The following is a 13730-nucleotide window of genomic DNA, read 5'->3' on the forward strand; positions in this document are numbered from 1 at the left end:
TTTGGATTGCAGCAGAGAACAACAAACAACAATAAAAAAACAATATTTTAAATGATGTACATTTGTATGGTTGGATAAAAATGCTACGGCCTGAAGTTCGAGCGTAGTACTGCATAGGTAAAGGTAAAATTTGCCCCTGGGAACGTGGTACCTCTGACCTGATGTCACACAAGAACATTGACTAATTGTCCAGGATGAGCATTGCCCTCTCATGCAGTCCTCAGGAACTTAACCAGTCACTTCTTGTGTCTCCCTCAAGCTTCACTCCAAGAACCAGTCAGTGAGCTGTTTTTCTACCGGCGGTAACAGTGGGGTCTGTCAGATACTCAGGAGGTCACGGAGGGCGTGGAGCTGGATGTATGAGACAGCTTCATGGGCGTGAAGGACCATCTGGAGGATGGAACAGGCCACATGCACAGCCTGGAGCTGGATCTGGACTACCTCCACGTGGAAGGTGCTGAACGGCAGGTCGGCCTGAGCACTGTGACGGTTGCTGGTAGTTTAGGGGTCACAGATGGTGTCCAGAGTAACAGCAGCACAAGCTTCAGTACTAATTCAAGCTACAGCAGCAGTAGCAGTTGCAGTAACTTCTCTGACAGTGACGATGAGCGGCTCCACAATGGGTCCAATTCTGAATCTAAAAACCCTCAGCAAGAACAGCATGATCTACTTCACCAAGAGTCCTCTTCAGTCTTTCAGACAGTCAGGCTGGACCTGGCTCCAAATCAAACCCCTGGCGACCCCCCACAGCCAGAAACATCATCTCCCAACGACCCCGTCACTGCCTACCGCGCCAAAGTGGAGTTTGCTCTCAAGCTAGGGTACTCTGAGGGGCTGGTGCTGCTGGTGCTGAGGAAACTGGGCCCGGGCGCACTCATTAATGACATCCTGGGTGAGCTGGTCAAACTGGGAACCAAGACAGAGATGGAGCAACAAGGAGGTTCGACTGCCTCCCAGTCTCTTTCCTCCTCTCCTTCGTCCTCTTTGGCTGGCTCCTTTAACTCCTCTAACAACTCCTCTCTGGACTCCTGTCGGCTGCTGTTTCCGTCCCAGCTTGTGGACGACAAAGACAACCTTCGGCCAGTTGTTGTGGATGGAAGCAACGTAGCCATGAGGTGAGGAAAACCTGAGTTTGAAACAGGTTAGAATGAAGTGAGGTTTTCATAAAGCGGTTTTAATGTTGGTCTGTCTGTTGTTTGCATTCACATTACTGATTGTTCCCTAAACATGTCTTTCTTTGCATCAGTCATGGAAATAAGGAGGTGTTCTCCTGCCAAGGCATCAAGCTTGCTGTTGATTGGTTTTTGGAGCGAGGTCACCGAGACATAACAGTTTTTGTCCCTGCTTGGAGAAAAGAGCAGTCCCGTCCTGATGCTCTTATCACAGGTAACGATTGCTAAACGTTTTTATCCATTCAACACCAAAATGAAAATCAGCTTTTTTCCTGTCCTTTCTTTGTGCTAAACTGCATTCCGTCTTTTCTTTAGACCAAGACGTCTTACGGCGACTAGAGAAAGAGAAAATCCTGGTCTTCACTCCGTCTCGCCGTGTGCAGGGACGTCGAGTGGTTTGCTACGACGACCGCTTCATCGTCAAACTGGCCTACGAGTCCGCCGGTATCATCGTTTCTAATGACAACTACCGGGACTTAGCCAATGAAAAGCCAGAGTGGAAGAAATTCATTGATGAGCGTCTACTGATGTACTCCTTTGTAAATGACAAGTAAGAAACACATGCTTTGGGGATGTAAAGTTGGAGTAAATTATAGAAAATAATTGGTTAATTATTTTGAACAGAAAACGTCTTGTTCTCTGTCAAAGTGCAAAAAACATTTGTAAATATCTGAAAGCCAAGCCTGTTTTCATAGTGCGTTTTTGGATAGAAAAGGACTTCCTTTTTACTTATCAAACACTTTCATTTCCTCATCAACGTCCCTTTGATCGTTTTACTGTTCTTGCTTCACTGATCAAATCTCCCCTGTACAGAAGATGCTGCATTTGTCAGTTTTGTCTCCTTATTTAGTATAATTTTTAGGAATACGCTTGATTATCGTTTAATCTATTATTTGTGTACTCAGGTTCATGCCACCAGATGACCCACTGGGACGACATGGACCCAGTCTGGAGAACTTCCTGAGGAAAAGGCCTATTATTCCTGAACACAGGAAGCAGCCTTGTCCTTATGGTAAAAATATTAACCGTATTTTTTGTTGCGCCTTCCTGCCTAGTTTTAGAACAGTGGAATTAACGCAGATAATGTGGATATTTTCCATGAAAGAACATGCTATGAGATATTTACATTCAGTGCATAAATAATGCTTTTCTTTTTTTGTACCTTAGGGAAGAAATGCACATATGGCCACAAGTGTAAGTTTTACCACCCAGAAAGGGGCAGCCAGCCCCAGCGTGCTGTGGCTGATGAGCTCCGTGCCAGTGCCAAAATGTCATCGGTCGCTTCTAGAGGCCTGCTGGAAGATGCCCTGACAGTGAAGAGCCAAAGTTATGGTCTAGCAGTCGGATTGGCCGAGGCTGAGCTAAGTCAGAGCACTCCAAAGAAACAGCCGAACCCCAGCCTTCGGGGCTCCATCACTGACCTTGTGGAGGACAGGCTTCGTGTCCAGTCCAAAGTGGAAGGGCGTAGGGGAAGCAGCAGCAGCAGCAGCAGCTGTAGCAGCAGCCTTCTTGGGTATCCTGCTCCCGGCGGGCCCCCGTCATTAGGAAGCTTTGACCCCTGGGAGCATCCTGGGGGCACTGGTGGAGTGAGTGTTTCTGGAGCCTCTGGACCAAGCCAGGCTGAAACCTACCACAGATGTGAATCTCCAGAGCCGGGCTACAGCTCAATGGTAAAGAACTACTCCAGCCTCGGTCTGGTTGTGCCACAGAGTCCTGAATGCTTCTTCCCTGCTGATCTGAGAGGGGGATCGCTGCTGTCAGACTGTAGCAGTGAAGGAAGCTTAAGCTCAGACTCTTTCTCCCCTGACCCCGTGTTAGACGATGGCCCCAGGTGCCACCATCACCACCACCACCCTCACCACCATCATCACTGCTCTGGCCAGTTTTCCCACCCTGTAAGCCGCGTTCCTCCTGGATTAGGTCAGCAGCCTCATGGCTATCCTGTTTCTCAAGCTCTGCGGAGACATGATTATGGCCTTGAAGACCTGCCATCTTCTGTTACCTCTCATGGATCACCTCGTCCCTTCAAGTCCCCTTCAGCCTACATCCCACCCCACTTTCAGCATCCATTTGGGAGCAGTTTCCAAGGGGAATTTCCAGCCCGGTCACCCCAAACATCCACGGCTCACTCCCACGCTCAGAACTCCCCTCTTAGCCGCAATTTAATGGGCTCCCTTTGGCAGGATGGTGGGCTCCAGGACTCCCAAATGTACAAGGGGTCGCCACTTCAATCCCGTAGAAACCACTCAGTGATAAACCAACCGCCACAGCCTCAGATGAACTGGGACCCACATTACCAGCAGTCCCCGAAGCCTTGCTATGATCCGTACGCCTCCCAGAGCTTTCCAGAAGTCCACGAGAAGGCCTGGCACTCTCCTTGGGGCAGGCAAGCCCATTCGTCACCGCGTGGCCTTTCAGCGTCAAGTCTTCCACCCCTCCACCAGTTGTCCCTTCCGTCCATCTCTACCCACAAAAGCCACCTGCCCTCAGTGCCCCAGCACCATGAGCCTCCTGCCTTGGGTCGATACCAGGACCTCCGGGAGAGGGTGTTTGTTAACTTGTGCCGCATTTTCCCGGCAGATTTAGTGAGGATGGTAATGACCAGGAATTCTCACATGGTGGATGCTCAGGAGCTCGCAGCCGCAATTCTGATGGAGAAATCGCAGCACAGGTTCTTAAATGAGCGTCATCGTAGATGTGTTCTGCAGGTTTATCGCCTGCGGTCATCTTAGTTATTAAAGTCAGGTTGGACTTGCATAGACCAAAAGCACACGATACAAAGCTCCTCAAGTTGTTCATGGACTGCTTATTTGTATTGCAGGGAAGTCTCATTAATTGTAATGGTATTTTTTGTAAAGGGAGATCCCCAAACTGTCATATTTTTCTATAATATGTCTGCTATTTCAGCACTTAAGATCAGGTAAAGTCGGGGTTTAATGTTATTGTTTGAGCAAGGGGAGTTGGTGTGCTTCGGGAGGCTTTTAATGTGTCTTAAAGGGTGACAGAGTTGTTATTTTAAATAAATTTATTTGTTATATTTTAATTTATTTACATATTTTGAATGTTTTTTTGCACTTTTTTGTTATTGCTGTGTTCTCGCAGCTGTTTTTCTTTTGGCAATCATATCAGGGTACAGCTCAAATTCATACTTTCCATCTGGGTGAAATACTCAACACACAGATCGAGGGTTTCTCTGTGTACTGACAGGTGGTCGATCGGTTGGTTTGGTGATATTTGGTGGATTTTCCCCACAGGGAAGTGAAACTCAAGCGGCACCCAGAAAAGAAGATAGCAAAAACTCCACTTGAAAACCCCAAGCTGTTGTTGGCTTTTGAAAAAGAGTTTATTTCCTCTGGTAGGATAGCCCTGTCAGCTGATTTCACTCGTCATCAGCTTTCAGTGCTGATCTGTTTTTTTGTCACAACCTCTGTTCTTTTTCTATCTTTAAATCATGTCAAAGTTCAATATCATAATATAACCGTAGCAGCAGAGCATGGTCTCCATAAATGTTTAGGTGAGAAGAAGATTGTTGGTATTTTTTATGATTTTAATTTAAAATATGTGTTAATTTATTACCTTTAATGTGTGTGAATGTCTGTCTTGCATGAGACACAGGTTCTCCTTTGTCCATGATGACACCACAGGGAAGGTTAGGCCCCTCAAACAGGGTATAACTCCCCTCTGTTAGATTCATAGCTGTGCAGTAAAAGACAGGAACAAGTCAAATCTTCCCTCAGAGTATGATAACAGTGGAAATACTTAGATCGTAGTTTTAGTTTTACACACTTTTCTCAGAGGCACTGATTATCTCATTGGTTAAATTACAATTTAGGGGTTGAGTAAATAAGTTGTAATACACTTTTTTAAATTAATTTATGACCATCAACAAGCATGGTCAGCAGAAAACAACTATTAAGGCAGCAGTAGGATACGTAATCTATGTAAAAAAAGAAAGCGGAAGAGATCATGATTATAATAACGGCTTTTTAAAATACTACTCATCTTTATTAACTGCTTTTTCTCTTAAAGTATAGGTTGTATCTATTTTAGGTAGAGCACTTAATTTCATTACCATGTCCACTGATGGGATCATCTGAATGTCTGAAGAACTGTTTGGAGAACTAAACTCACTTTTGCCTGATTATCTTAATATCTAGTAGCCAGATGACACTTCTCTTTGTTGATACAAATTGTATCCTATAAACATTTTAAACAAGATCATTGTTTTATAAAAGAATATATGAGAAAACAAATATTTCGAGGTGAATATTTTGAGTATTTGTGGCAAACTTTGGCCTATATTTATATGAGGGTTTTTTTTATTCCCTTTCTTTTACTGTGCAAGAAACAGAAACTGTTATTGTTTATGTAAACTGAAAGCATGGTACAAGCATGGTACTGTGTAGTGCAAAAGAAACCCTGACTGTGGTTGTTAGGGGTTAAAAATAACAATGTGGTTAAAAGGGATGTAGTCTTATTTCTCATGAGACAGACTGGAGCTCGCTGTAGTGTTGCACTCCATCACAGAACAGTATTTCTGAAACATTTGGAGTACTTTTTCAGACAAAAATACAAACAATGTCCTGAAGGTTTGCAGTGAAAAGAGAGGAGATTAAATGAGCTTGCTTCTCCTTTCGACGCCTTTCCAAGGAAGCTTAAACCACAACATTTTCTCTCTTTTTTGTTGCCTTGAAGCTCTCTTACTTGAAAAGCTCTTTTCTTAAGGGCTGTGCTGTAATTTGAACTGTGTTGGTCTCAGGAACAGGTCCTCGGTACTTCCTGTCAGTTTCATGTTCGCTCTCATGTGCTTTAAAGTAAACGGCTGATTAAGTCAGTCATAGGTCTGGCTAGCACTGTGTGCTAGTGTGTGCTACAGGGTTAAGATGCTCACAATTATTACCAAACAAACCTCTTAAAAGGTGTTGTGTTAACATTCCTGTGGATATTTAAACCCTCATATATATTGGGGAACAAATGTTTTTCTATTATCATGAACTTTTTAAGAGCTATTTTTCTAAATGTGTGTTTATCTGCAGGAAGAGATTGTAGTCAGTGTTGCTGATTAAAGGGATGTACACGTTGCTAACAGTGCTAATGTTGTGTTTGGTTTTCTCCACAAAGGTTACTTGACAGTGGTCAGGATTAAGCAATTTGCCACCTCGCTTTATTTATATGAATTTGACCGTCTTTATGGTTCATGTTGCTCTCCACAAACAGTACTAGCTGTAGCTGTTTGTTAGCTAGCAACATGTGCTCTAGCATAGTGTGTGTGTGTGTGTGTGTGTGTGTGTGTGTGTGTGTGTGTGTGTGTGTGTGTGTGTGTGTGTGTGTGTGTGTGTGTGTGTGTGTGAGAGAGAGAGCGAGCAAGCAAGCAAACTTACCATTGCAGTTCTTTCTGTGAGGTTTCTCAAGCCTCTCTGTAAGTAAGCATGTGTTCTTCAGCTTTGGAAAATCTCACCGTTTACATTACTCATCAACCTCCACGAGACTAGCAATAAGCTAGCTTGTTAGCATAGGTCCTTCTCTCAGCACAGGTGAAAGTAGTTAACAATGGCTTTGTTGTATTCAAGTGTCTCTGACAACTTGAATACAACAATGTCAACCAGAAACTGAAGCAGGCTAATTTAAATCAGCTGTTTTGTTAATTTGAGCATTTACACCTGTGCTCATGTGACATTGCAAAATGTCCTCTGGTCGACCTTTAGGCTACTTATGGCTGTGTTCGAAATCAGTTGCTAATGTTTTGCATACTAAACTTGATCGTTATGTAATGCATACTTTCTGCTAGATGAGAGATTAGGAATGCTATTTCCAGCAGCAAGTGAACTCAATGCAACTGCTCTGCTTCTCATGACTGTATTTGAGCATAACATAACCTGTCACACTTCTTACCCAGTATATTTTAAGGCATATTTACATCTGCAGTACATCATGTGTTGCTCCTTGCACTCTTTTCATCCATCGTTATTATCTTACCCAGCGTTAACATATTTGAATCTGCAGGGTCTAAAAAGCAGCAGTGCATTTTGGGCAGTTGAGTTTGTCCTGTAAGCTAAAATGTCCTACTTAGAAATTCCTGCTAAACTAGTGTACATCTGGAAGTTCCTTTTGTACATCATTTGCCAATCAAGTGTACATCCTGTATTAGTATGAGATTCCAACACAGCCTTCTACTTCCTTATGAATGTATGTGACTTAATGAGTTAGCCGTAGCATTGTCGTCAAAACTGTAGAGATGGTTTTAACCTTTATTTGCTTTCTATTCAAAACATTTCAGGGATAAATTCCATGCTGCAAGCCCCTAATGATGCCTTCACAGACTTAAAGGTCACATATACGGAGTATTTGCATCCACATCCTCTGGCATTTTTCTTCTTTCTCGTTCCGTCTGAATACACTTTACAAATGTATGTGGGTTTCATCTGGACAGATACCCTGCTGTTTTTTATTGTCTTGCTCTTTTGTCTAAAAATGCCACTCATCTTTTTTTAAATACAATGTGAAAGAAATGTAAAAAAAAATTCAACAATGTGCCTGTTTTTTATCCAGTTTATCCCATCTTTATGTGCTTTAATACAGCTTTGTTTCTGTGACAGAACACAATAAAGTGCCACCTTTTTTTGGGGACCAAAGCCAAGTAAAATGCTGTCTATTGCTTTTTCAATGTTGCCCCTTTGCTCAGGTCAATGGTGGTTATGTTAAACCAAAATTTAGATGAAGATATTAAAAAGTGTTTGACCATTGCTGCTGTTTCACTGAGTTTTATTCCAAAGTCCTGTGTACAACTGTGCTGATTTATAAGGGATATTGATTAAGCCCAGTCAGAAGTAACTGTGTTTTTGGGTACAATACGAAGGCATTGCTTTAAATTGCAAAAAAGGGTTAGGGTGAATTTATTTTCCACAAACATGTTTTATTACCTGGTCTTTTTCTTCATCTTGTGTATTTATTATTGTATGAAAACATGTCTTTTGGTCTCTGTGATGTCTGATGCTTCAGGCACGTTGAACTTTACTGAGCTTTAGGCAATGAAACCCAAAACTGAAGCACGAAAAACCAACCTGTCATACCTACAGACTCTGGGAAAACTATGGCCAAATGTTGACTGTTCTTGTGTGTGATGTAAAAGTAAGCAATAAAAGCCCTACTCAAGCTTTCATGGGTTCCTGGTGTGAGTTTCCTTTCATCTCAATAAAGTGGAGTCTTAAAATCTAGAAATGGGTTCACTTGTCTCGAAATCTACGCAAAGTCAAACACTAACAAAAAAAGTAATGGATGACACACAGGCGTCAGGTTTCCAACATTTATATCCAACACAAATCTGCTATGAATAAATCCCAATCTACCTCAGTCCGGACTCATCATCATCATCATCATCATCATCATCATACTGTGGCTTCATAGTTAGAAATATAAACTCATTCTTTATTGTGGGGGCAAAATACATATTTGCACAAATGTCTTAATGAATGCCGGCTCAGTCAGAATGTGAAATAAGCAAATCTGAGTGAGCATTTGCAAACTGGAAGCCATTCAAGATGAAGGAAGATGATATTGACAGAAGAAGAGTGACTTCCCCAACACAAAACCACAACAGGAAACACCAGACTGAGAGGAAATGAGACGATAAGGCAGGTTTTCTTTTTGAAACAATGATTTAAATTGGTGACATGAAAGGAAGGTACAGATATTAAAGCGTTACGGACAACCGTGCCGGCAACATCCACAAGCTACAAATGGCCTTTTCATTTTGTTGAGTAAAAGCACGACATCAACCCGCTCTCCCGTTGAGTTTACAGGTCCTGTCGTTTAACTATCATACATGCAAGCTTTAAAACTGTCAAAAAGGGGGGAGAGGTCCAGGTCGATGCAAGGATACGTTGCTTGCTATTTTCCCGACGGATTAAAAGACGTGTGCTTCGTTGGGGAGGGGACGGGGGCAGAGCTCTAAAAAGCAGGAAGCAGTGTGCTATAGGCAGAGCTTTGGCGTAGCTACAAAGCCCGTTAGCCGGTCTTTCTCCTGGATAGAAAAATAACATCAGGAGTTCCTGGGGTGGCAGCAGGTGTTGGTGAGGCGTTAACATGGCAAAGGAGACTAAACGGTCCCTTTTCTTTTCATCGTGGTGTCCACCCTTCTTCCACTTCGGCTCACATGGACTCAAACTCATCGATGCGCTGCTTGGTGTTGCCCTGGCGGATCTGGCGCAGGGTTTTGTATTTGTCTCTGCCTGCCCTGACGTTCTCGGCGTGCAGCATGTCGTTCTGGGTCTTCTTGGTGTCATCACGGGCCTCGGCCAACTCTGAACTCAGAGCCTGGATGGAGGAGAGACAGAGAGCGCAGTGATGAGAGAAATGAATGAGATCAGGGGTGCAACAAATGTAATTTATGGATCCAGTTTTAGGATGCATTGTGTCGTTATGCAACATTTTTAATAAACTACCACGGCTTGCTGTGTGCACGATATGCAAGGTATATGGAAGGTATGCTATATAATATTAAATAAAGGAATTATGTTTAAGCTGTACCTGAAGTTGTTTCTTCAGATTCAGATTGCACAATAGCAAATAAAAAAATATTACAATACATTCTGTGACCGATTTGTTTGCAAATTCAATGGAAAATTAAGCAATCTAAATCTGAATATTTGCGATCATAGCGTTGCTCAACAACACTTTAAATAAAGACTCGTGTTTGAGCTGTACTTGGAGTTGTTTCTTGACGCGCTCGTTCTTCTGCGCCTCAGTGATGCGCTCCTCTTCGCTGCGGTGGATGACGCCGTCGCTGAGGAGCTCGGCGCTCGCCTCAGCGGTCGTTTCGTCTTCCTCGTCGTTTTCTGGCGCCGGCGGAGACGTCATGGCCGACTTCAGCTCCTCCCTCGTCTTCTCCAAGTCGTCCTGTGCTGACAACGCCTGTAAAGGACACGCATGCATGCTTAGAAACAGTCAAATGTAATACCAAAAGGCATTTACGGGCAATGGGTAAGGTTTTAGGAAATATGTTATTATAACAGTATGAATAGTGATAACATAAATAAAATAATAGAGAGAGAATAAAAGTACAATAATATTTATAATAATATTATTATAATAATAATAATAATAATAATAATAATAATAATAATAATTATAATAATAATGAAAAATTCGATACCCATTTTTGTATTTAAACATAAAAGCAGAGAATAGTGAGCATGGGTTACATTACTTTGTGTTGCCATTCTGTCGCTTCGTCTTCTTTTTTCCTCTTGGCTTCCTCAAGCAGAGCGATTTTGGCAGTGAACTCCGCTAACTCAGCAGCCTGTATAAAAATAACAACACATACCCTTTAAAATCTAACAAAATGAGCTCATTGTGGCATCCGAACAAAAGTCTTTTTACACTTATTTACAGTTTAATACAATTTGAGAAACTGGTATGTCATCTTCTTTCATGTTTTATGATTCATACAGACCACTGTGTTAGTATCACCAAAGCCTGAACCATTGAAACACTGTCTGTTATTACTGTGTAATCTTTCAGCAGTGGCTCAGTCAGTAGGGGCTTGGACTGGGAATCGTAGGGTCGCCGGTTCAAGTCCCCGAACAGACTTGAAATATGGAAAGTGGACTGCTACTTGGAGAGGTCCCAGTTCACCTCCTGGGCCCTGCTGTGGTGCCCTTGAGCAAGGCACCGGACACCTCCAATCCCCCCTCCCCATTGCTCCCCGGGCGCTGCACAATAGCTGCCCACTGCTCCTAGTTCTAGGATGGGTTAAATGCAGAGGACACATTCACTGTGTGTGCTCTGCTGTGTGCATGCATGTGACAATAAAGTAAATGGGTTTAAAGGTATAAAAACAAAAGAGGAAGTACGAGACGATTAAATAGATGTTAGTTGTTAAAGGGAAATAATTGATTGATCTAAAGATGTCTCCCGAGGTAAAGTCATTTTAACCAGGAGGAATGTAGGAGTGGAGACGAATGGCTGTGTATGTGTGTGTTTGTGTGTCCTTGAGTGTGTGCAGCAGGTACCAGTTGCTCCTGGTTCTTCATCTGGTCTGCAGCCTGCTGAGCAAGCGCTGCCTTGGCCTCCTCGGCCGCCTGCCTCTCCTTCTCCAGTCGCTCGGCCTCCTCCTTCGCCCGCTTCCTCTCTTGCTCCAGCTCCAGCGCCCGGCGGGTCTGCTCCTCCAGCTCTGCGCCAACACACACAGGCAAACACATGAGTCTCAGACCACCTCACCCCCCAAATAAGTGCAATTTATCCTATATTTCTTTAGTTTTTTCTATTTGTTAACATTAAAGACTCCTTCAAACGTGTATATCTTCCATTACTTCCCTACAAACACTTATTTAATTATTTACCGGGTGTACTTGATGTGTTTTGACTGATTTGTAGCCAGACACACAAACACACTCTGTACCTTTCTGAGCTCTCTGCGTCTGCCCTTCGATCTGCCTCAGCCTCTCGATCAGCTCGTCCTTCTCTCGCTCTATCCGCTCTTTCTCCTTCTCCGCATGTTCGCGTTTCTTCTTCTCGTTCTCCAGCTGAGCTCTGTCAGGAAAACAGATGAAACAATGGGGGACACCCAGCTGGTGAATTATCAGTTAAAAAAAATCTAGTTATACACCAGAAAATCAGAAGCAAACTGCATGGTATGCACATTTTTTAATTACAATTTTCTAAATTGATAAATCCATTGTATTTGGTACGGTGTCACGAGCACACAGTGTTATTTTATTGCACAATATATATATATTATTTAACCAACATTAAAAGAAGCTATGCTGTGGTTCTGGTTCCCATTCTGCACATGAGTAAGGTTAGCATGTCTCCTTTAATGCAGCACTGCCCCCTACTGGCCATAGAGCTTTATCTACGCATCAGCTGATATTTGTAAAAAAATAAAGACAGAAATCACTGGAAAAGAAGGCCACGTTTGACAGTTGACAGAGAGTTATTATTTGAATAACTTCACTATGTATGTTTGTAAGCTGTCATATAAAGCAGTTTAAAGGGTGTATTTTTGCTATTTTTTATGAGGAGTAGACAAACTGGAACATCAGAATAATGGAGTAACAGAGAAAATCCTAATTTAAAGCAGGAATAAATTAAAGATGGTGCTTCCAGATCGACCTATAGCCTTTTAAAATTGTATTTATGTATTATTTTATCTTGGAGTTATCCAAGAGGCTATTTATCATCTGTAGTTCCTCGACATATGTTTCAAAGTCACTTCAAAAAATAGTTATAGTATTTTGAATGTGTATATGTGCGTAGCGTACCTCTCCATCTGTTTGTGGTGCTTCTCCTCCCGGGCCTGAGCCTTCATCTGCTGCACCTCGATGGTGTCGGGCTTCCTCCTCCTCATGTACAACTCGTGGTTTCCCATGCACAACGCCAGGATGCGCTTGTTGATCCGCAAACGAGGGGCGTAGAAAACAAAGTCCTGCAGGAGACGAGAGGGATGGGAGCTGTTAAAATATACTGAATTAAATTAAAAACCTATATCATTATTCCAACACTTACTGGGGCTTTCTTGTCGATGGGCTTGATGACAAACTTCTTGTCGTTGAAGGAGATGTTTCTGATCTCACTCCAGGGGAAGCCGATCTTTGGTGACAACCTGAGAGAAGAGCGGTTTAATTGAAGATTCAAAGCGTAATGCAGGTGATTTCAATACCTGTTTTGTATTTGAAAAGCTAATGTGCATGCCTTGGAAGTAAAAAAAACAACAACTTTGAAATGTAAAATGTCAGAATAAAGGCTTTGATGTGTTTTTAGTTTTCGGTCTTCAGGTTGTTCATCAGCTGTCCAAAAGGGTGCGCTGTTGTCAAACCAATTCAATCCAAGGTCCTCTAGATTCTAGAAAGCTGATAACGTATATTTTAAATAGTTATAATAAATCTACACTGGAAACTACAATGGAATACCACTTTTTAATGTATTGAATCCCAGATGATATATCTATTTACTTAAATGGAAGATGATATTTTCCTTTATTCTTCTTTAAAGACGTTTAAACCGACATGTGCTTATTAGGTTCAGAGCACCAAAAACGGTAGGTCACAGCACCCTATAGTCAGGATATTTGACAGGCAGGATAAGCACAATTAGTATAAAGAATAAGCCTCTTGGGGCGATTATCAAAACTCAAAAGGAAGCCGGACATTTTTTATTTAGTGTGATCTTTTTCATGTATTTTGGCCATTTTCAGACTCTGTAATTTAACCAATTTTACATTTGTTAAGTCCATAAGGGTCAAGAGTTATTAAAAGTTTTCTGTTACATGCAAAGTTGCTTGAGACCCTCGTCATGATACAAGAAATTGGTGCAACTTGTGAGCACTTTCTCCGAACTAGACCAAATTTCTCAGGATTTTGGCAGCTCAATATTGAGTCATTGTCATAGCGCCACCTACTGCAAACAGGAAGTCAGTCCTATGCGACCAACACCTTCCAATTTACGTGGACAGATTAACAATTCAGTTGGAAAAACATCAAATCAACTCCGTTCAAAGAGTAAAATCCAGTCCAGTTTCCAACGCTCAGGGCAACTTTACCTTAAATTGTAAGACTGTGA

General features: G+C 42.3%; 2 protein-coding genes across 5 annotated transcripts in view; one reads left to right on the forward strand and one right to left on the reverse strand.

The window, feature by feature from the left end:
• Positions 1 to 372: 372 nt before the first annotated feature.
• On the forward strand, positions 373 to 6494 carry LOC134867420 (probable ribonuclease ZC3H12C). Its single transcript, XM_063887970.1, has 5 exons — positions 373 to 1115; positions 1247 to 1386; positions 1488 to 1722; positions 2078 to 2184; positions 2340 to 6494. The coding sequence occupies exons 1-5, from the start codon at positions 373 to 375 to the stop codon at positions 3902 to 3904; spliced, it is 2790 nt and encodes a 929-aa protein (XP_063744040.1). The 3' UTR covers positions 3905 to 6494.
• A 1423-nt stretch (positions 6495 to 7917) lies between these two features.
• LOC134867422 (radixin) overlaps positions 7918 to 13730 on the reverse strand; it is a 31958-nt gene continuing 26145 nt past the window's right edge. For all 4 annotated transcript variants that reach the window (XM_063887974.1, XM_063887972.1, XM_063887971.1 and 1 more), the window contains 7 exons: positions 12678 to 12774; positions 12434 to 12597; positions 11572 to 11702; positions 11183 to 11343; positions 10378 to 10470; positions 9876 to 10082; positions 7918 to 9485 (listed from right to left, as the gene is read on the reverse strand). In XM_063887974.1, the coding sequence (XP_063744044.1) occupies positions 9321 to 9485; positions 9876 to 10082; positions 10378 to 10470; positions 11183 to 11343; positions 11572 to 11702; positions 12434 to 12597; positions 12678 to 12774 (1018 nt within the window). In that variant the 3' untranslated portion in view covers positions 7918 to 9320. The remainder of the gene's footprint in view (positions 9486 to 9875; positions 10083 to 10377; positions 10471 to 11182; positions 11344 to 11571; positions 11703 to 12433; positions 12598 to 12677; positions 12775 to 13730) is intronic.

This window comes from Eleginops maclovinus, chromosome 7 (genome assembly GCF_036324505.1).
Source record: "Eleginops maclovinus isolate JMC-PN-2008 ecotype Puerto Natales chromosome 7, JC_Emac_rtc_rv5, whole genome shotgun sequence".
NCBI lineage: Eukaryota > Metazoa > Chordata > Actinopteri > Perciformes > Eleginopidae > Eleginops > Eleginops maclovinus.